Source organism: Patagioenas fasciata, chromosome 7 (genome assembly GCF_037038585.1).
Source record: "Patagioenas fasciata isolate bPatFas1 chromosome 7, bPatFas1.hap1, whole genome shotgun sequence".
Classification (NCBI taxonomy): Eukaryota; Metazoa; Chordata; class Aves; order Columbiformes; family Columbidae; genus Patagioenas; species Patagioenas fasciata.
Window position 1 is genome coordinate 831260 of NC_092526.1, and position 23435 is coordinate 854694.

Consider the following 23435-nt stretch of genomic DNA (forward strand, 5'->3'; position numbering starts at 1 on the left):
AGATTTCTGTGAGCACTTCTTCCCTGTCTCCTGACAGCTGAACCTTGTTTGGGAAAAGCAGCCCTGGCCGCAGCCAGCCCAGCTGCTCCCTGTCCCTGGTGACTCCTGGCCTGGGTGTCCCCTCGCTGCTCCTGCTCGGGCGGCTCTGGAGCCAGGGACAGCACTGCAGCAGCACGTGTCCCCTCCCGAGCCACGTCCCACCGGAGCGCACCCCAAACACCCCAGACCCACCGGAGCGCACCCCAAACACCCCAGACCCACCGGAGCGCACCCCAAACACCCCAGACCCAACGCGCTCTCCACAGGACGGGGACAAAGTCACCGAGCAGTCCAAGCTGGCCCACTGCGCGCCCCACGCAGTACGTACACACGTCTGCCTGGCACATCCAACAGCTGAAGGGTGATTTCACTCACTGCCCACAACTACCACCCCGCGGTTGCATAAACAGTAAATACTTCAACTATCTCCCCATTGAGCTGTGATGCAGAGAGCAAGTTTCAGCTTGTATGCCTTCAAAGCATTTACAATAGACTCCTTTTTTCCTCTTTAATAATGAATTCCTCACAATACCAATCAGAATATTGGATTAGCTATAGTGTTGATTTAAGGTTCACAAAACCCCCTACATTTCACTTAGATCACTGAGATCACAAGTATTTTATAAGTAAAAGGCCTCACTGCGTAGGGGAGGTGAGGGGTGGGGAAGTCTTCATTTTAATTATTCCTTGAAGAACGGGTCAACCACTCTCAAATAAAGTAATAGCTCACAGTTTTGTTTTCTCCACTGAAATGAAGGCATACTTAAAGTAAATTTGAAAGGCATTAAACAGGAAGCTGACTGCTCTTCAACTTCCAGTGCTAGGTAAGAACTGTGTAAAATGCTATGCAATTGAAAAAGGACGTGGAAGACATGTAAGAGATGACCATGGAGAAAAATAGTCATTTCTTTTTCTTTTGTTACCACAACATCTTAAAATTGCGATGATAGGAGGAAAACACATGTATATTAAAATTATGCCTTTAAAAAAAAAATTATGTTAAAAATGTGTCTAGTTTAAAAATACTGAAACACTAAGAACAGTTTTTCGCTGCCTTTCCCAAAGCGACGCTGTCTCCCTTTGCCTGAGCCAGGCGGATGCGGCGGGCAGGACCAGGGCTCCCGGCTCCTGTGCCCAGGTGTGCACGGGCGGCTCCAGCAGAGCCTCACAAAGCCGGGCGGCCAGGCCCGACTCAGCCAGGCCTGACTCAGCCTCCAGGACAAGCTGTGCCGCAGTCACCAGCCTGGTCACCGCCGGACTGGACAGACACGTCCTCCCACCTCCGAGCGCTGGGAGAGCAGCCAAACCTCTGCCAGATACCATCCCAAGATCTGCCTCAGCTTTTCCTTCTGATGATAGTGTTGGGAGTTTCATTATTAAAAAAGCAATAAATTAATTCACTGCGAAACTGGAGAGTCCTTCCCTCCTGCCCGAACACACGTCTGCCCTCTGCCTCGGCAGACGAGCCAGCGGGACGCAAGGGCAGCGAGCGGGAGAGAGCAAAGGTCCCAGCGCTGCTGCCAGACACAGATCTGAACCGGCAGGTTGTTCTATGCAAGCAGCAACTTCGGGAAGGTCACGAGAGGTGGATTTTGGCTGTTCTCACCCACCTCTTCCCTCCCTGGGCAAACCTTCCCTAAACAGAATAAATGAGTATTCTGTTTAGATAAACAGGACATGAAAAGTTCTCCAACGTATCCAGACATACCTCAGGCCTTAGGAAGCACAGCTGAGCCCCAGAGAAGCTGCTGAGCAGCCCAGGAGGGCTGGGACTGGCGGTGCCTCCGCTGCCCTCGCTCCTTCCTTGGGCATCCCCTGTGCACAGACCAGGCTCAGCTCTCAGCAGTGCCGGTGCCGCGCTCCCACCAAGCGTGCTGGTGCCGCGCTCCCACCAAGCGTGCTGGTGCCGCGCTCCCACCAAGCGTGCCGGTGCCGCGCTCCCACCAAGCGTGCCGGTGCCGCGCTCCCACCAAGCGTGCCGGTGCCGCGCTCCCACCCAGTGTGCCCGTGCCGCGCTCCCACCAAGCGTGCCGGTGCTGTGCTCCCACCAAGCGTGCCAGTGCCGCGCTCCCACCGAGTGTGCCGGTGCCGTGCTCAGCTCCTGCTCCGTGTTTACTCTGTCTTCACTAGCGCTGGAGCTGCCTCGTTGTCAGCAATATTTGCAATCAGGATGAGAACAGCAGCAATATTGACAAGCCATGCCCAGAAGCCCAGCTCAGCTCTGGCTGCGCTAGCTCAGTATTTTTCCCTCCCCAGTTAGTGAAGTTGAAACCAGTTCAGATTACTTTCGGAGTGACAGTACCTGTCATATCCATAACTATTTGCTGTCTCCTTGTCATTAGAGAAAACAACCCACACAAACCTAACCCAAACCTCTGAACTGCACCAACACAAGTTACCCACGCGGCGTTTATTTGAGACGGCAAAACCTGCTCTTTCTGCAGCAACTCCCGCAAGTTGTTTTTCCCAAAGGGAGCCTGGCTAACGAAGTTACTGTTCAGAGCTCGTTAGTCCACAGCGCACAGACAGCAGGGCGAGCCCAGCGGGCCCAGGCTGGGACTGGGCTTCCCCGCCACCGCCAGCCCAAGCCTCCTGTATTACCCATAAAGTTCTCTGCTCACAGGGACCGCGCTCGTTAACCAGGTTGTAAACGGCTTTAGGGGAGTGCAGAACCCAGTTCTGACCTACACTCACTGCTTGGTTGAAAATAAGAAGAAAGTCAATGAGAGCAAAATAAATTTGTCTGATAACAAGCTGACATGTAATTTTTCCAGACAGGTATCACAAGGTCTACTTGCTTTTTAAGTATCTTTTCTATATCATATTACAATAACTACATTCTAGTAATAAACCAAATTATTCTTGGTTATAGTTACAACAACTTCATTAAGCTCACAGAAATGCCCAAACTAGTCAGTGCATTCCTGTGACAAATAAATAAGCAGATAAACGCTTGCAGAACTTGCTCATTTTCACCACCACGATCAAGGAAAACAAAAATTAAGACAGTGCTCCGAGTTGCACATCTTGGAACCGCTTCAGCCTTTCCTTTGTTATAAATATATTCAAATAACCTACATCAAGTGGAAGCGTATAAAGTTATTTGTTTCCTGTTTTAATATGCAGTGTTTCTTCCAGTGAGGCTTCTCTTGCAGTGCATGCACATTTCCTATACTAAACACCTGACACAGCTTACTAATTAAGATTACTAATATTTTTACATAGCACATTCAATATAAAAATAGCCCAAAACACATTACAGATGTTATTTTGCTAGCATATAAAGCTGCTATTAAAAAAGTATAATATCACTTTCCTTGTTTGCATCGTGTGACTGAATTAGTCTGTCCATCAGAAAAGGACCCTGTGTTACTATTGAAAACACAAACACCAAAAGATGTGTTATATTGCAGAATCTCTAAGAAAAATGAGAACAAATCTTCCACCTTTACAGACGACTGCTCTCTCATGAAACTTGCTCCAACTGTTTTATAGGACAACCTTTATTACTATTACTGCTATTTATCCCTAACATCTAACAAGATGAAAGGAAAAAAAGACATAATTTTTACTGGAAAAGGCCCATCAGCTCTTCTACCTTAATTAAAAATATTAATAGCAACTCATTTCAGTAGCAATATAGCACTTTACAAGCAATTTAAACAAAATAATGTTATTGCAATCTGTCTTTTCATGGAGAGGTTACATTCATTTGCATGTCATATTGTAGCATTGAACCAAGACACTAGAGCAGGTCAGTGCCAACAATGAGCTCTTGCCCCCAAAACACACTCCTCCCATTTTAAACGTGACAGACGAGTCTGTATGAACGTACCTCCACACACTGAACAAGTGCATTTAGTAGGTTCCCATGTTTTTCTATCAGTGTAGATAATACTTAGCGTTTACCTCAAAAATACAGTTATTAGTTAGAGGGGAAAATGTTATCATCCCTGTCGTCTCCTAATCTCTAAACTCCAAGCTATCAGGAATAAGAATGCTGAAAAAACTGAAAAGCTGGTTAATGAAACATTGCTCCTGCTAATCCAACCACACCTTTTCCTTCAAACAGACAGATCTTGAAGCAATGACTAATGTGAAATTAACATGGAGCAGAAGGTTATTGGGAAAAAAAAAGTACAAAGGTCTACAGGGTAAACACCAGCCCTTTGGAAACAGCCGGTTCTTCAGAGAGGTAATGATGCACTCTCAGGAGCCAGCGAGGAGGGGAACAGGACCAGAGACGGCTCAATTCCTAAACTGTTTTTCTGTAGCATTTGGTATTTCTACCTTCTGCAGAAATTACAATCACCTGAATATATTCTTTTGCTGAAACAGCCTAGGTTCAGCATCAGTATAATTTTATTCTTCAAGACTTCATTTCCCAGCTGTCCCAGCCCTAGAGATGGAAGTTGCATTCAGTGATTCGTATCTGCGGATCCCCTGGTCAGAGCACTGCGGAGGGCGCTGGGCAGTCTGCTCCAGCCCAAACCCCCGGCCAGCGAACGGCCAGACACCACAACACCCACCAGCCGCGCTCAACCCGTGTCTGCGCTCCTGCGCTCCTGCGCCGCTGCTCTGCTGCTTGTTTCCTTTTCTTCTATTTTTCTTTTTTTTTGAGCACTGGGGAGCGGGGGGAACTGCACAAAGTTGCCGGCTGCACCAGCGGCGCTCCCCGTGCGCGGGCAGAGACGCCCCGGCGCACCCCGCGGTCACACAGAGGTGAACAGCCGTTCTCACAGTAAACCACGCTCGGGGAACGAAGCGCCGTGAGCCCGCCTCGCACCGGGGACACCGGCACCCGGTACGGAAACACCGTGTTCCTGGGGGAACGCGGCCCGAGGAGCCCGACACGGGAGAGACGGGGCAGCCGGCACCGGGCCCAGTGCTGCCCGGCTCGGCGGCCGCCGCGCTGACCCTGCCGGACGGGAGCGCAGGCCCGGCCAGCCCGCGGGCCCCCGAACTTTCCGCCCCGCGCCCCCCGGCCGCGGACGCTGCGGGTGCGCTCCGGCGGGGCGGCCCAGCCCGTTGCGGCTGCCGCTCCCGCCCGCGGCGCCGCGCACCGCCCCGCGCACACGGCGCCCTACGGCGCGGCCGCGGGCTGCGCATCCGCACGGGCTCGCCCCGCCGCCGCGGGAAGCCGGAGCGCCGGGAGGGAGCGGCCGAGCCGAGCTGGAGGCGGCGGGCCCGGGCTCCGCGCCCCGTACCCCGCTGCGGCTCCCGGCCCGCGCGCACCTGCCCCACGGCGCCCGCCCGCCCCGGGCTCCTGCTCCTGCCCCCGCCACCCAGGTGCCCGCCCGGAACCCGGGGCAGGAGCCGGGCGGCGGCAGCTCCGCCCGCAGGGCCCGCGCGGCGCGGCTGGCACCGGCGGCGGCGCGGAGGGCACGCCGTGCTTCGCCCGCGCGGGAGGGCGCGGCGCTGGCGAGCCGGGCGCGGGTCCGCCCGAGGCGGCGGCTCATCGGCCCCGCTGCCCCGGGCCCCTGATGGGCTCCGCCGCGCCTCCCGCCTCATCCGCGCGGCGCCCCAGGCAGCCCACGGCCTCCCCAGCCCTCGGACACTCACCGGCGGAGGGAGGCGCCAGCGGGCGGCGGGCCGGCCCCGCTCAACGCCGGCGGGCCGCAGCGGCCCTAGCCCGGGGTCTCCATGGTGGCGGTGGAGGCGCCGGCGCCGCCGAGCACCGTCGCCCGCTCCGCCTGGCCTCGCTCCGCCCCGCTCGTGACGTCAGCGCAGCGCCCTGCCCTGCGCCGCGCCCATTGGCCAGGCGCGGCTCAAGGCGGCACCCCATTGGTGACTGCCTCGCGTTAAACCCGCCAATGGCGGCGGCACTTGAGGTTGCTATGGTTACTGATGCTATGAGACGGCGGAGCGGGAGGCGCCGCCGTTCCCCCGCGCGGGGTTCGCGGTGGAACGGTGCGCAGGGGCCGGCGGCTCCGCACCGTCCGGCGGGCTCCGCACCGCCCGGGGTGCCTGCTGGGCGCGGCCGCCTGCCCGAGCCAGCCGCGGGGCCGGGAGGCTCCTCCGGCGCCGCCGCGGAGCCCGCCAGCCTCCTCGCGGTGAGTGTCCGTTCGCGGCGCGGGAGCGGGCGGGGCGCAGGTAGCTGGAGCAACCGGTTGCAAAATGGCCGCTGCGGGGCAGCGCGGTCCTGCCGCCGGCCGGGCGCCCTGGCGAGGCGGGCTGCCGGGCGGTGCCGTTGCCCCGGAGGAGCCGGCAGAGCGGTGACCGGCGCTGGGGCGGCCCGGGCTGCTGGGAGCCAGCCCTGAGTGCTGGGTGCGGGTCCTACAGCCTTTCCCTCTGCTCACACCCTGGCGGGTCGAGTCGAGGTGCTCGTGAAAGAGCAGAAAAACACTTTCTACAGTGTTTTAAAATCTCACCGTTTTGAAGCTTCTACTAGTGGCTTAATAAAATTTATGATGTAAAGAGTTATAGAAGCAGAGAAAATCCAGTATGTCTGAAGACACTTTCAAAAGGGGTTTTGGATGACAGGGTCTGTGTTCGAGTTATGTGACCGTCCCAAACTCAAACCCTCCCCATTTCCCAGGGGTTTCTGACGGTACCGTTTCCCCCAGCCCGCTGCTCTTACAGCCGCGATGGGACACTCACTGCTGCATTGACCAGTATGAGGATGATGCTGTAAACAGCTGAAAGAAGCAAGATTAGCTTGGTGCTTGAATCTTCCCAGAAATGCATATGTTCTCGTTTTACTCTGTTATGTTTTTGCCTTTTATCTTTTCCTGATACTTGGCTGGTGCACTAAGTCGTCTCCAGACGTTCTCCTCTTGGCAGACTTGGATTTGGGGTGTAACTCGGCAGCCCGTGCTGTCTTAAGAGGTTGTCTCCTTAAACCCCTTCCCCTGTTGCATTGATGCAGACTGTGTAGGAATCCTGCTGAAAACTAACATGGAAATGGTACCTGCACTTTTACTGGTGCTGTTTTTTCCATCTGGGTTGGTTCTCCAGGTCAGCGTGCAATGGGAGGTACCATATTTCTGTGTGGACATACGGACATGTGATAACGCTGATGTGGTTTAGTAAGAGCTGGCACTGCAGGTAGAACTGTGTCCTTACTCTCTGTTCAGACAAGAACTGCAGATAACAAGTAAGGGGAAGCTGAACAGGGGGAGTCACCTATAAACTCAGGATTCGGATAGTCCCTTCTTTTAATTTCCCACTTGGAATGTAGTTGCTATGCTGGAAACTAGGTAGGTTATTGATATAATTTTAACTTCTCTAATATTTGTTGCAATTTGTATGGATTAATACAGTAGGAACTCTTACCGTATGATCATATGCCAAATGGAAAACACCTGGCAGATGTAAACAGGGGTCCTGATTCCTCACTGTCCTGAAAATCTCATGATTCATGCTGTGTTAAGTGGATATAAAATGTTACCAAACCAGAACCTCCTTCTAGGAAACCAGAGTCCAGAGAAATAATAGCAGAAACTTAGTAAAACAAGGAGTAACAAGGGTAAAATAAGCACGGGAAGGGTCAAACAAGACTGGAGAGCAAGAAAGAAGGAAAAATAAAATGTGAAGTCAGGATAAGTAAAGGGAGGAGAAAGCACAGAACCTGTGGGCGCAATGACTTCCATTGGTTGCAAGGTTGCTTTTACCAAAGGTGTACTGTGTTAATTAAATCAACTTCATATCAGCCATAATGGGTTTTCACCTGTGCTTTGGATATGGGTCCGTTGTCTTAATTTCCACAGCCGCACAGCTGGGGGAAAAGGCAGCTGCTTCCTTGCCCCTGCTGCTGGGTGTTGCTGTGCTGCAGGGGCACGGGACGCGGCGGGGGGCACGGTGCCATCTCCAGGCCCTCCGGCTGGGGGCTGCGGGGGTGGCTGTGACCTTGGCCAGGTTTGGAACAGGCTGTTCCTGGTGCCCTGGATCCCCGCGGAGCCCCGCGCTGCAGGGCTCTGTGCTGGACTCCACGGGAGCAGGATGGGGAAGGGGAAGGAATAGCGGTGGGGAGGAGAGAGTGATCTTGAGCCAGTTTGTTTTGGCACAATAGAAGTATAAAGAATTAAAAATATTTTGAGGTCCCATCAGATTTGCAAATATATTGAACATCAGTGAAGAACAGCTATTTCACTCTAGTTGGTATTAGTCATACAGTCATAGCTTTTAAAATTTGCTTTGGCAGGGAGAGCAGCCAGTACATTATCTAATTAGACTGCAGCCTGTCCCAGGCCATCGATTCTCACCCAATTGCCCCTGTACTGAGCCCAATAGGGACAAAATATGTTATGGAAAGGCACCCTCCCCATAGAAAGCTGCACGCTGTAGTGATTCTTTTGACTTCTTATTCCGCTGGTTGATAATAGCCTTCATCAAATACATGTTTAAACCCCTGTATCAATTTTAGGATCAGCAACAAGCAAGTACTGTTTCTTTCTGTTTACCTTTTCCAGGCAGTGACTTGAAAGTAAGATGATCTTTGGTTTTCGTTCTCAGCATCATTCAGCAAGCACTGACTCCATTATGTTTGCAGACCTTATAAAAATCTCATGAGACATGGTTTCCTTCTGAGCCTTCCTGGTTTCTTATGAGCCTTAAATGGGATGTCTTAAAATGATTGTGCTCCTTTCCAGCTTTTTAGACGAGCAATTTAGTTAGTGGGTGTTTGCTGGTTGTTTTGTTGCTGCTGTGCTCCTTCAGTATTTCGAGTCATTAATATGTTGTTTTGCTTCATTTAATCTATTCTGAAATTAATCCAAATTGGATTTTCTTCTCTAACATCGCGCAGATGTTCCTTGCAGGACTGGCACGCCGATCCTGAAGTTCGGTACAATTTCTCTGGTTGCAAGATTACCTCGGTTTTCCCATTGGGTGTAAACATGTGGCGAGAAAGTGGTAACTGTTGCGCAGAATGCTGGGTCCTTGGAAACGCGGGTTATAAAGATAAATACCATTCCCAAAACCACTGTTGCCTTTGTTTCTCTTTTTCTGGAAACTGTTCAGTGCTACCTGTTTTATCTGTGATTTCCTACAGGTGCTGAAATTACAAAGGTTTGGAAAGAAACCACAGGAGCAGAGCGTGGTGCTCTCTGCAGGCCAAGGAACCTGGGGCGGCTGTGCAGCGGGCACAGGGGAAACGGTTTAGATGGGGGGTGGTTTCTGCCCCCGTTAAAACCTACGGTCTGATTTCAAAAGTTACTGCAAGCCATGTGTTGATGTCATGGCAACTCAGTCTATCGTGATACAATTGGCTTTGGTAATTTGGAAACTGTTACTGCTTTTTAAACCAAGTTAAATTAATGTTCTGCTTTGTTGTTGTTGAACTGGGGAGGTGTGCACCTAACAGAAGGTGTATTTCTGAGTAGGGTGGACTAACATTTTTCTCTTTCAGTGAGGGTTTTCACAGGAACTTAAATTTTCAGATAGTAGCCTTCAATTTTAATAAGAAGGCAATGAAGAACATATATGCAAAAAGACGTTTGGTTCTTATTTATGGACTGTACATTTCCAAGGGTTGTAAATGAGATGCTTCAGAGAAGCATGCTTTGGTTTTTGCAGCAGGATGTCAGACAACGTCATGCATTAATTTAAAGCACAGGTGTGCCAAATGCTTCCCCGCACACAACTCTGTGGATTTGCTCAACTGGCAAAAGCTGTACAAAATGATACTGGTTCTGCTGACAAAATAACCCGCAGTGGCTTCTAAATCACGTGAATTATCTGTCCCTCCTGCCCGTGTCCCACAGGCTGCAGGCAAACTGCCGTCTGCAGCCGTGCTGCTGTCCCCTGCCGGAGGGGTGCGGAGCTGGGGTCACGGGTCCTGCTTCCTCGGGCTCCCCAACCCCAATGGCCCTCAGGACTGGCTGTGTCTGCTCCTTAAGCTCGGTTTGTGAAACAATCTGTTAAACTCTGAGAGGCCTGATGCACAATTGCTCTGAAATACAGCCAGAAATGTGCACATCGCTGCAACTGAGAAAGTCGTAGCTTCTCATAGAGTGTGATAGGAAAAAGGAGCTTGGCTTAAGGAGGAACTTGACTTACTCAGAGTAGTAAGTTCTTGAAGCAGTGCTGAATGAAAACTGCTCCCCCATCCAGCACAAAGCAGCCAGCTGACTTCTGGCTGGAGTTCATCAGCAAACCCCAGAGATGTGTACAGCAAAGGCTCTGCCAGCGGGGCTGGGGACGAGCCCCCGAATGTCTCCATGCACCACCAGTAACAAGGCCTGCATGAAAACAGGGTAGGTGGAAATACTTGCAGCTTCTGGGTAATCATCACAAAGTCAGACCTTAGCTGATGATATTAGTCCTATGAAACGTTCTCTCCTGGCTGCTTAGTTAGTTTCGGTGTTGTTGGTGTGTTTGTCTTTTAATGTGTGTTAGTTCTCTTAGAAACACAAACACTTCCTTTCTGTTGTGTATTTGTACAACATGAAGAGTGTTTATTATTGACCCGGACTTTACAAAACACTCCGGTGTGTAACTCGCACCTGCAGCTCCGTGTAAGCGGAGGGGCTTGTCCTGCAGAACAGGGTCCGCAGCACCAAGTCTGACTGTGCGGCTGGAAGAACGGCACCAAAACTCCTATGCGGAAATAGCAGGCAGATTTTCTTCTTACACCATTTGAAATTATCTACATGGGTAATCTGACTTTGTTCTGAAATATCTTTTAAATGGTGAAAGTGTTGTGGTTTCTAATTTCTACACAGATCGAGTTTGAAGTGCTGTGCCTTGTGCAGCTCCAGGTGCCACCCGGTAGGGCAAGAAAGCGTTTTCTTAAGCTACTGAAGTGATAGGTGGTTTGCTTTTTCCTCTTACTGTGAAGTCAAATGTTCTAGTTCTATGTAAGCAAGCAGGACTCGTTTGATCCATTCTAGCACTTAGAAGGCAGGTCACATTGTGGACATGAGCATCATTTCATTGGCGCTATTAAGCAAAGAAATCCTAATCAAGGAAGTTATTTCCCAGTGTTTTTCTGCACTATTAGGTCTGGTCTCCTTGTTCATGTGAATTGGACCTTTTTTGGTTTAAAACAGAAAGAACACTGTATCATGTTTATATGGGTGGCTGAAACACTTGGTTCCAAATGCTTTAGGAGATGATGAAATTGCAATATTTTGTTCCCCTAGTATGTTAATAAATCTCTTTATAGGCTCTCAAGCTACTCCTTTGGCTTTGTTTTTTACTAATAGAAAAAAGACAGAGTAAACGAAAGAGTCAAGGCAGAGCCCAGATACTCTGTTGTAACGCAGAGGATGTTGATTCTATGGCAACTTTCGGTTACCGTATCTCCTGTTGTGCTAAACGAGTACCGTAGATTTAAGCATTTCAGCTGCTGGGTGCTGGAGCAGCAGTGTGGGAAGCTGCTCACTGCACCATTGTGAATATCCTGCTGTCCACATGGACTAGGGAATAAGCAGGTTCGCTTTACAAGTCAGACAGTTAAGGGTCGATTTAACTGTACATTTGTTATTTCTTATGTAATGGAGAAAATTGTAGGGTGCTATAATGGATGACTCAGACTCACATCTTTAAATTAGTACGTTGAAGTATATTGTTTGATTTGTAACTCATATCTAGGAAGCTAGGTGGAACATTAATAATATTAAAAGTATGTAATAAAACTCTGTAAGTTTCTCGTGTTCGAATCCAAAAGCCTGTGGAGGCTGCCCGTGACCCTTTGCCGTCAGCTCGGCGCGGCGGGTCTGCCCAGGCTCTGCCCCGAGCGGCGCTGTCGCTGGCTCCTGAGCGCGGTCGCCCCGTGCCCCGTGGAGCCCGCCGTGCCGCCTGCGCCGCCGGCCCGGGCCCTGCGCGCTTCTTCAGAACGAGCCCCGCACCGAGGTGCCAGCTGCCTCGCTCGGTCGGGGTGGCGTGGGTGGCTTCATCTCCTGCCCTTCCTTTGGCCCTTGCCGACTTAAGAAACATTTACCCCCTTTCTTTTATTTGCTTGTTGCAATATGTTTTCCCCCTACATGAAGCGTTTTTAAAGTGTATTTGATCTCGGATTTGCTGGTCGCAATGTGCGAAGGCGGAGGGTGAGCAGTAGCCGTCCTGTAACGCACAGCGGCTGCTGGAGCAGATGAGCCGCGTCCCCCGTGCAGCGCCGGGGTGTTCACGAAGCTGATTGTTTTAAGTGTTACTCAAATTGATCTTCCTACTTCGGATTAAGTTTTACTTAATGAGGAAGTAATGAGATTATCATAGACAAAAAGGACTATGTCTCTTTTGGGAATGCAGCATTTCTGATACTTGACTTCATTTCAAACAGATCCATAATTCTTTCTTTAGGGAATGCAAATTTAAATGATAATCAAACTGTAGGACTTTTCTAGCAACTGTTTTGACACCGAATGGTAACAGTATTATACTGTGTATTTTCTTCTGGGGAAAGGATTGACTGCCGCAAGATTAAAGCGTTCTGGATGAGTGCCGCTTCCAGCTGGTCGGTTCAACTGGACGAGGAGAAGGGATCTGATTAAAGGATAAAGCTGGTTATTGGTTTGTTGCTTTTACTCCGTGCCCTATGAGGAGGGTGATTCTCGACCTCTTTTCCCTAGCAATAATTAGGACCCAACAACTGCATGTCGATATTCCTCCTCCTTGGAAATGTGCAGGAGATAAGTAATTAACATTTCCTTTAGAATTTAAAGCCTAGAAAAAACCTCCCACAAAATATTTAAGAAATCTCCAGATATTCAAAAGAGACCACTGAAATAAGGGACTGGTATATTTGGGGTTTTTCCCCAGGTTTGGATGTTGTAGGGAACGTGTCTGAATCCGCAATCCAAGCCCACTGGTGCTGTTTGAAGTCCCCAAGGCAGTCAGCGGTTCGCATCTGGGTTCGGTTGTGCACGCCCACTCGTGATCTGCTTCAACCGCGGGCGGGATTGCAGCACCTGCTGCTGCAAAATTAACCTTCGTTCACACAAAATATGAGTAGCTATTAAACTGCCATTGATTATGCTGTTAAATTGTGTTTTGTGTAGAGCTGATGTGGCTTCATATCATTGATTTTACACTGAATAATTTGACTGATTTAAAAGATGCACAGAAAGTTTTGTCTCAAGGAGCATGTCCAGGTCATTGAACACTGTGCCCCAGCCCGGTCAATTTGCCCTTCTGTTGGTTAACAACGGTTTAGCTGAGAGGAAAACCTGCCTGCCGTGACCCGAGTCTGCAGGGATGTGTGTGTGCAAACACCTGAGCTGGGCAGGGGTCTGCAGGGATGTGCGTGTGCAAACACCTGAGCTGGGCAGGGGTCTGCAGGATGTGTGTGTGTGCAAACACCTGAGCTGGGCAGGGGTCTGCAGGGATGTGTGTGTGCAAACACCTGAGGTGGGCAGGGGTCTGCAGGATGTGTGTGTGTAAACACCTGAGGTGGGCAGGGGTCTGCAGGATGTGTGTGTGCAAACACCTGAGGTGGGCAGGGGTCTGCAGGATGTGTGTGTGCAAACACCTGAGCTGGGCAGGGGTCTGCAGGATGTGTGTGTGCAAACACCTGAGGTGGGCAGGGGTCTGCAGGATGTGTGTGTGCAAACACCTGAGGTGGGCAGGGGTCTGCAGGATGTGTGTGTGCAAACACCTGAGGTGGGCAGGGGTCTGCAGGATGTGTGTGTGTAAACACCTGAGGTGGGCAGGGGTCTGCAGGATGTGTGTGTGCAAACACCTGAGGTGGGCAGGGGTCTGCAGGATGTGTGTGTGCAAACACCTGAGCTGGACTCGGAAGCCGGGCTGCTTTGGGGGGCCGCTGAGCTGGCTGCGGGCCGGCCCTTCCCGCTGCTGCGCTGGCTCAGAGCTGACTCACCCGTGCTCGGAGTTCAACCTCTATTCAGATGAAAGGGAGGAGGGTCTGCTTTATTATTGGTATTCCCATACTTCAGAATGTACTTAAGCCATATACCTCAGGCCCAGGCAAGTGTTTACATTAAGAATCCACCGAAGTGTTGAGCTGAATTGGAAGATAATCTTCACAAAACTGTCAGCGGGAGGAGAAGCAGGGCATGGATAAACCTCTTGTTTTTTCCTGTTCCTAAAGGGTTTAGTCATGGCTGGCTGTAGACAGAGCTGATTTAGCATTCTCAGGGAGCCGTTTTCTGTGGACTAAAGGCTTCTGTTGAATGCCTGTTTCATCTTTTGTACTCTTCCTGTTGAAGACGCATCGAGGCTCCCGACCTAGCGGCTGCGCTGGTGTTTGAACAAAGCCTTGCAGCAGGGTGTCTGAGTTCAGGCTCAGACCAACTTCCGTAGTATTGAAGGGGTTTTACATGCATCGGCATCAAAGCAGAAATAAATCTAACTTGCAGGGCTTTTGTAGTTTTGATTGGTACATGTTCTAATTACTGAAGATAAAATACGGAGTTATACAGATCTTGCCCTTTCCAAAACCACCTTAACATTCATTTGCATTGTTTTAGCCAAGTCATGGTGTTGAATTTGTCATAACAGAAAATAATGTCCATTAAAAGGCTGAGATCAAATACAAACGTAGGCTGGAAAGGAGTAGGCACAGCAACCGGGCAGTGAGTGTGTTTGTGTCGGCTCTGTTCCCACAGCTCACCCCAGGCCCTGTGCCCTGTGCCCCTGCGTGAGCGCGGGTGGCACTGGGGGTCTCCAGAGGTTTTCCAGCCCCAGCGTTCCGTGGCTCTGTGGTTACAGGTCGAAACCAAATAGTTGCTTGAAGTGGGGAAAAGTGGAATCGAGGGGATGAGTGCGCTAACCTTTTCCTTCTCTTTTTCCCTGAACTCTTGAGGAGTGTGGTGACTTGGAGATAAAACTGTGAACTTATTTACAGGTTACTGTTAGATTGTAAAGTACACATTAATCGTTCAAAAGGGGAATGAACTCCCTCACGTGTTATCATGTTTTCTTACTCTGGTGTATCTTTAATTTCAGTCTTTGCCATTAGATGATGTTTGATGTAGCTTCTGACAGCTGATATCGTCAATTACTTTCAGAACAACCTGGAAAAGGTCCCTTTGTTAATGAAGGGTGACTCCTGGGTGAAGACAGGTGTCATTTAGACTTTGATATTTTTGGTTTAGTGCAAGGGACAGTTTCATGGCATTGTTAAATAACAGTGACAAATATCCGTGAAGAAGCACTGAGAAGCGCCATGCTTTATCAATGAGCGTCCACTATTTTCTACTTGGTTTGGTCATGGAATGCTCACTGTACAAAGCCTGGTGCTCATGATACCACTGACTTTGTGTCTTAGTTAACATGTCCAGAATTAACATGAGACCAGACAAATGCCAAAGGTGTGACAAAGCAGACGGAATTTTGTGTGTAGGAAATCTTGGCGATGTAGAGCTGGGTTTGAGGGAGAGGGTTTGTGAGGCTGGTTGAACATCACCTTCGCCTTCTGGCGTTGTGCAGCAATTAATTCAGCTCAACTGCACCACCTGGTTTGACTGATTGTTTTTCCTCGTGTGCCAGACCTGTGACGGTGCCCATCCGTGTTTCATTTAGGTGAAAGTACGGGTTTTAAAACACCAAAGTATTTTACTATGTTGTATATGTTATTGCACCGTAGAGGTCAAGTTGATCCCAGGATGACACGGATGCGATAGGGGCCCGTCAGAGCTGCTCCCGGGAGCTGAACCGCCGCTGCACTGCGGCTGCGCGTTGACGAGTGCTGGTGCGCAGACTCCTGCGGGGTGGGTAGGGCTCTATACAGAAACCATGCTCTCTAAAGGCAGGAAAAGAGGGATCTTTTCAGGTGCTATTTCTGAAAAACAAAGACCACTTCAAATACTTACATTTGGGTCAACAGGGCTGTTATATTTTGAAAAGCACAAAGCAAAGAATAGGTGATCTATGTGACAGCATTACGGATTCATCAAGGAAATAATATTGTGTTTTCCTTTTCTTAGCTGTTAAATTATGAGAGGCACGTGAAATCTCGTCTTAAAATGAAAGACGAGCTTCTGGAATTTCTGTTGAATTATGTTTTTAGTGCGATGTTTCCTCTCTCCTCAGAAAACAATACCTATTTTTAACGTGCTTTTACCATGTGTCCACAATCTTGGTATTCTCAAAGCATTCGTTTGTTTCTCAACAGATACAAAAAATACATGAAAAATGAAAATGAGCGAACCAGACCATGGAACATCCTTTACAAGTCGTAGCATTAGTGGTGTAGGTAGGTATGCTATCATGTTCAATTTAATTGTTTTATCACAATCTAGAATAAAACTACTTACGAAATTAATGTGAAATTAATAGCTACATATGGAAGCTGCTCTGGCATTCTGATTGTAGAATCACAGATGGTTTGTGTTGAAGGGCCCTTCCCAGCTCCCCAGTGCCCCCCCTGCCACGACAGGGACATCTTCACCAGCTCAGGTTGCTCAGAGCCCGTCCAGCCTGGCCTGGGATGTCTCCAGGGATGGTTCAGCCACCACCTCTCTGCCCAACCTGGTCCAGGCTCTCACCACCCTCAGGGCAACAATTCCTTCCTTATCTCTAGTCTAAATCTCCCCTCTTTTAGTGTAAAATCACTTCCCCTTGCCCTGTCACTGCTGGCCCCAGTAAAAACTTTTTCTGTTTTTCTTACGATCCCCCTTTATATATGGAAAGGCTGCACTCAGGTCTCCCCGGAGCTTCTCCTCTGCAGCTGAACCCCCCAGCTCTCTCACCTGTCCCCAGCAGAGCTGCTCCAGCCTCGGTCATTCCTGGGGCTCCGTGTGTGTCCTGTGCTGGGGACCCAGAGCTGGACCAGCACTGCAGGGGGCTCACAGAGCGGGGCAGAGGGGACAATGCCCTCCCTGACCCGCTGCCCAGGGGCTGGGGACACAGCCCAGGGTACACGCTGCTGGCTCCTGTCCCATTTTTCTGTCCAGCAGAGTCCCCAGGTCGTCCTCTGTGGGGCTGCTCCCAGTGCATTCAACGCCCGGTCTGCACTGACGCTGGGGATGGCCCTGGGGGTTGACTTGGAAAAGGATCTTTCCGCAGTGAGGAGCCGTCTGGGGCCGTGGTGCCAAACTGTCTGTAGGTGGTGGCAAATGAAAACCCTCAGGGGAGACTCGAAGGAGAATCCTGAGATAGCTTGGCAGGATTTACCTTATAGTTTTATACGGGACCCTTCTGCAAAAGTGTTTGTGAGACCTATCGCTGCCAGCCACTGTGGTTTGAACAGTGAACGGCAAAAAACCTTTCTGCTAATACCTAACAGCAAGTTCCACTACCAAGGCAACCTGAGAAAGAGATTGGAATGAAAAGGCCCTTTCCTTATCCTGTAAGCTTCCTGGCATATGTAAAGTTACTGAGGATCTGTGCACTAATGCTTTACAGTACTGGGACAAAAGCTCAAGTATTTTCATATACCATCATAACTGGATCTCAGGCTTTAGCAAATGTTTGTTAGAGAAGATTCTGAAAATGCGTTTTAAAATCTAAATGGTTAATATTTTCTGGTTTTATTCATGTGTATGTATTTGTGGGTATGTACATACATGTAAAATATATACAATTAATTTTCTTTGTTGAATATGAGGCACATCCAATGCATTAGCTATTAAATACAAAGTTTACATCCTACAGGACAAGAGCCAGATTTTGGAGTTAATCTCCCATAGATAAACCCTATTGACTTCAGAGAATTCTTCCGAGTCAAGTCCTCAGTAGAAGAAGAAACAGATCAAGATTAGCAGCAGCAATTCATGAGGTTCAGATGCACAGGCTGAAGGAAAAAGCGTATCAGAAGCTAAGAAAATGTAATCATTTGGGGTTAGATGTCTGGAAACTGAACCTGTCTTTCACTCTTCCTCCTTCTTTTCGTACATATGGGGGATGATGAATGTGAGTTACCTGAGGAAGTACCTCGGGTACCTGCTTCCTCTTACATTAGTTCTATGTATAGTTATGTATATTCATATGTTCTATGCAAGAAAATATCAGATGATGTTGCTAAATTAAACTGGGTTCTTTCAGAGACAACTTTAAGGCTTCCAAATGTTACCGCAAGCTCTTTTGTTTAGAAACCCGATACAGTAACAACGTTTTTTCAGTCTACATACTGCTCTGTTTGACCTTTCTACATAAATCGGTTCTCTCTGCTTGTTCACTGCTCTCCGGTGCATTTTTCTGTGGTGAGTACAGATTAACACAGCCCAGCCAAAGCAACACAGTGCTCCTCCCTGCTGAATTACAGCATTCCTTGTTCTCCCACCTATTCATCCAGGGGGACCCTTCCTAGTTGTTTTCTGGGCTGTATTCGTTACTGCTTCCCGTATACCAGTATACACTTAACATTTTTAATTCTGGTTTTCCATGCTTTTTGTCAACCATCTTCTCTCGCTTCATGTTGTGAGAAAGGGTGCAAAAAAGATTACGTGGATTTGCCTTGCGGTCACGTCTTATCCTTATTGCACTGTCCTGAGGAACAAAGCTGGCATAGAGAACGCAGGATTGCAAGGCCAGCGGTGAGAGCTGCCAAACAGGGACTGCAAACTAGGATTGCTTTGAGTGGTTTGCGACGGCAATGCTGGTATGTAGGCCGAAGACAAGAAAGAAATAAAATTGGTCAAGATATTGTGGTTTTGAGTGCCATAGCCAGACAGGGTTCCTGCCCCTGAATATCAATACCACAATTCAGAACAAGCCATGTGAGAGATCCACGCGAGCGAAATGATTTGGGAATAACTCAGATCACTGAACAGAAGGGGAGCGACAAAGCTAAAAGCTGCTTGTGCAGCATAAGGGCTTTGGCAGCACAGGCACTGACAGGCGTGTGGAGCGCTCCGAAAACACCGGCACCAGGTACCTACATGGGACCAGCTTAGATCTTCATTTCGTTGGGAAGATGACCATGTCCCACCTCTGTTCTGTCACTTACCTGCACCACAGGTTGCTGTCCTGGGATTAGCTGCGCGTCTCTGGCGCTGGAACGTCACACGAGCACGCTTTCCAAGTATCGTGTGATTCAAAAGCGCTGGACCAAGGAGACTGACTTAGTGACTGCGAGCAGCAGTGGACGTCGCCTGGCAGCACCAGTACCAGGCACCGGTTCCTTCCCGGTGAAGGTGCCAGGACGCAGCTGAGCTGCCTCCCAGGTGCTCCCGAGCGTCCGCCTGCCCCAGCCCCTGAGGAACTGCCCTGGAGCTCCTGCCCGGTCCTGCACAGGGTGGGCGCTGCTGTTGCTGTAGAAGGGAAGGGACCGCGAGCCTCCAGGAGCAGGGATGAAGGAGTAATAGGCTTAGGAGGAAGAACTGAATTGGCGGCTTTTCAGAGGGCTTGGAGACCGGACTCTTGTTTCTCTGAACATGGAATTATGTTCCAGAATCTCTGCTGGACAACATTGGAAGCAATCTCAAAAACAAGGAAAAAAATCTTCACACAAAATCTTGCTAAATTAGGAGCGAGAACTTCAGATTTGGATGGATGATAAAAGCCCACAGATGAACAAAGCTGCGTGAAGCCCTAAAAACTGGGAGAAAGGAGATCCATGCCAAGCTCATAGGAGGGGTAAAATGGAAGAAACGGGTGAATCAAACTACTGATAGTTTTTTGTGTAAGGTATTTAGAGAATAAAAAAGTAGTCATAATACAAGCTCAAAGCTGCATCCTGAGTGCGGGGCGGGGAGCCAGGAGTGCCCCGTGCAGGTGACCCGCGACCCGCTGCCCCGACACCCCCTGCGGGAACGGCCGCCGCTGCAGGGGACGAGGACGCGGTGCTGTTTGGGTGAGAGCCTGGCTCAGGCCAATAAGCCGGGAAAACACGTTGATTAATATTAGGCAGCTATGTGTCTGAGGTTACCTTGAGCGTCCTCCTCTCTGCCTGTTGACTCACCTTGTTCAAACAGGATCTGCAGCCTCGGTTTGCTGTGTCCGCTCTGATGTGGCTGCTGCTCTGCTCAGTCCTTGTCACCCAGCTCCCGGGATGCGTGCTGGGGGTGGTCGTCCTCGGGGGCTGGCAAGGGGCGGGGGGAAATGAAGCGGGTGGGTTTTAGGAGTGTGAACATGAGCTTGATCTAGGACTCTGTGGTGAACTTGAGGTAACCACAGCTCAGCAAATATGGCAGTCCCCCGATGGCACTTCCCAAAGGGACCGCTGGGAGTTGTCTTCACTGTGTGGCCAGAGACCAGCCTGGTTCGGTCTTTGTTGACTTTAAATGCTTCTTCAGCAAAACAACTTCCTCTGGGTGTTTTGGATGCCAATCTTTCCACGCTACCACGGTCTTTCCCATGCTGGTGAAGTGGACGTTACAGTGCAGAGCGCATGCAGCAGAAACCCAGAATGGTGTTTTCCTTGCCTTTTAGCACCTTCTCTTTTTTAGGGAAATCCCTTCTTCTCCCAGGGCCCTACGGAAGTTTAGTGGGCAAATGACGCTGTTCTTACGGCTGGAGGTTCAAGGGGAAATGTAACTGCAACTCCTTCTGTTTACGTACAACTGGCAGCTTGCATACCTTTTAGAAAACAAATTATTCCTATTGCTCAGTCCGAGGATTGCAATACACATTGAGGTCATTTTTGAATTCATGAAACGATAGTGCGTATATTGAAAATGAGGTATTTCTGTAGCAGAACTTACTAAAATTCCAGTAAACCCAGTTTAAAGTGAATTATTAAGTTCACATATTAAAAAAAACTTTTTAAATTTACTCTTTATAAACAGAAAAATTGTTAATGTTTCTCAAATAACTAATGCTAGCTTATGTTTGTTTCACATTCTTATTCACCACCTGACAATCTCTTTGTTATGGAAACTTTTAATGTTTAAGATATACTGTCTCTCATCTCTATCTACAATGCTTTCACTTTATGACTCAGGCTTAAAACGTTTCTCCACCATTTGAAGTGACTGTATGTGTTGTATGTGCTGCCTAGAAAATCCGGTTGTTCCTCTGAGGAGTGGTCTCTGCAGCCAGAGCTACAAACCTGTTGACTACCAACATCTCTGGGAACTCGCTGAGGCGGAAAAACTGACGTCTGCAAAAATTCAACTAAAGGTACGGTTTTTATAGGATTTGTAATGTGAATGATTTTCAAATGTAATGTTCATATTTCTTGTCAATGCCCCAAGGAATCTGAGCATGAACAGGGATAGCAATTGCTGTAACTCTTCAGCAAAAGGGGGCAAAAGATGGAGGTTTATCACAGCTAGCGTTGTTGTGATTTCCTTGAATCGGAGATGCAGAACATGTTGCATTCTGGTTCCCCGAAGGCAGGAGCAGTTTGTGTTTCGGTGCTGTGCGTGACGGTGCGAGCAGTGCGGCTGTCCCGGGGCCGGCCCCGCCGCGTCTCCCTCCAGCGCGGTGGGAACGGCGGTGCCGGCAGTGCGGCTGTCCCGGGGCCGGCCCCGCCGCGTCTCCCTCCAGCGCGGTGGGAACGGCGGTGCCGGCAGTGCGGCTGTCCCGGGGCCGGCCCCGCCGCGTCTCCCTCCAGCGCGGTGGGAACGGTGAGAGAGTGGTGGCTCCTGAGCGTGGAACTGGTGGCAGCGTACATCTCTGTGACACTCGGGGGTGTCACGGTTTTAAAAAGGAGGTCACGTTCCCAGGAAAAAGTGACTTCTGAAGAAACGGACACTGATGCACATTCAGCTGAAATAGTTCCTTTAGGCTGAGAAACAAAATAGAAGAGCGGAAAACATATTGACTTGAAAGAGACTGCTCCAGCAGTAACATCATTTGAATGCTTCTTCAGAAAACTGCACATCCAACTGAAGGATTACACAGTTGTGATGCTTAACCTGGGCTACCACGGCCATCTGTTGTCCCTTCGGTCCTTGGCCGTTCCCCTGGACAGCTGCAATTTGTGGGTGGCCTTTGGAATGAAAGGGTGCGCTGAGAGTGCGGAAACTACGCGGACCCCGGTGACGGGAGTTTGCTGGTGCAGCTGACACAGGGACCTGACCACCTCATGGCTTTGGCAGGTATAAAATATAACTGAGATCTTCATTCAGACAGGAGGAAAAATACATACTTTCTTTATAGTATTGCTTCCTTTAATGCAGATGAGTATAATACATCAAAAGTTCTGACAACTATTTGTCCATGAATCAGCAGTGCGAAATCCTACTGAATTCATTCAAGCATTAAACTAATTTTTTGTCATCTATCTTTTGGTATTTCACCTTTTCAAGTGTTTTCCAAGCGAGCAGGCAGTACAATATACCTGCGGGAAGCTCCGCAGAGGGTAGAACGTGTTCCCACCTACTGCTCTTCGTTGCTGACTCAGGCGGTGCCGTGTTTGCAGTGCCAAGCTCCTCCTCCTCCGTTCAGGTGGAACCAAGGCAGCAAATGCTCGATCGGTTGACCATTTCAGAAAGAAAAATGCAGCACGTACAGAAAAAGGCTGATATTGCAGCAGTTCTGCAGAAATGTCTTTGCTGTTGTGGGAAAATAATTTCAAGAGAGTATGAAACTTTGTCTACAGATCTACTACAGCTTTTGTTTCCCTTTAGTTTTAGAATTGATTTGAAGATGTATTTATTTTCATATACTTTAAATACAGTATCCTGTTTGCCGAAGTCTGGTTTTACGCACCTAATGGTGATTAAGACGAAGCTATGAGTGACTTTTTAAACATGAAAACGTGCAAGCAATAAAAATAGGGAGACATTGTCTTAGATTCAGAAGCGTTGTGACACACTGACCAAAAGCCTCAAGCAGGCGTGTTCAGGCTCCTGTAGTGCAGTCACGTACGCAGCTTCCTCTGAACACCCTGTTTCTTAGCACAGTCACAAAATCTCTCCACAGCACCTATTGCGGCTTCTTGCTCAAATAATGCAAGTGCAGCAGGTTTGCTGCAAGAGCACAATGGATTAACCGCATTCTGGCTGTGGTGCTTCCCCATGTGACTGTCTACAGACCAGGCATTTTCAACAGGGTCTGCTGAGCTCAGATTCATTTGAGAGGTGCGCGTGTTTCTGGTTTTGACATTGTAGGTACTTTGTTAGGATGTAAGATTGTAGCTGTGGTTTGCGAGGGGTCTTACTCACCCGCACAGGAGCGCTGTGCCCACCGGTCTGCAGCTTCCTCTGGAGGAGCTGCGATGTCACCTGCCTGCGCAGGAGGGACAGGGGACACGCCAGAGGGGTTTGCTCTCCGTGTTCTGACACGTGTGCCCATGCAGGAGGGACAGGGGACACGCTGCAGGGGTTTGCTCTCTGTGCTCTGACACGTGTGCCCACGCAGGAGGGACAGGGGACACGCTGCAGGGGTTTGCTCTCTGTGTTCTGACACGTGTGCCCATGCAGGAGGGACAGGGAACACACTGCAGGGGTTTGCTCTCCGTGTTCTGACACGTGTGCCCGCACAGAAAGGACAGGGGACACGCTGCAGGGGTTTGCTCTCCGTGCTCTAGCGTGGGTGGCGTGTCCTTGTGTCCAGCCGTCACTGGGCAGTGACACCCACTAAGCTTTTGAACAGAGCAAGTTGCTTGCACGTCGGGCAAGTGGAAAACCAGCGTTTCTTTCCTGAACTAGATGTGGGGCAAGATG

General features: G+C 49.6%; 2 protein-coding genes across 4 annotated transcripts in view; one reads left to right on the forward strand and one right to left on the reverse strand.

The window, feature by feature from the left end:
- Nucleotides 1-5742, reverse strand: part of PKP4 (plakophilin 4) — a 72436-nt gene extending 66694 nt beyond the window's left edge. For all 3 annotated transcript variants that reach the window (XM_065840773.2, XM_071810640.1, XM_065840772.2), the window contains exon 1: nucleotides 5602-5742. The gene's annotated coding sequence lies outside the window, so the exon portion shown is untranslated. The remainder of the gene's footprint in view (nucleotides 1-5601) is intronic.
- Nucleotides 5743-5932: 190 nt separating this feature from the next.
- Nucleotides 5933-23435, forward strand: part of CCDC148 (coiled-coil domain containing 148) — a 52954-nt gene continuing 35451 nt past the window's right edge. The window contains exons 1-3 of the mRNA XM_065841247.2: nucleotides 5933-6092; nucleotides 16055-16135; nucleotides 20822-20943. Of these exons, the coding sequence (XP_065697319.1) occupies nucleotides 16075-16135; nucleotides 20822-20943 (183 nt within the window). The 5' untranslated portion in view covers nucleotides 5933-6092; nucleotides 16055-16074. The remainder of the gene's footprint in view (nucleotides 6093-16054; nucleotides 16136-20821; nucleotides 20944-23435) is intronic.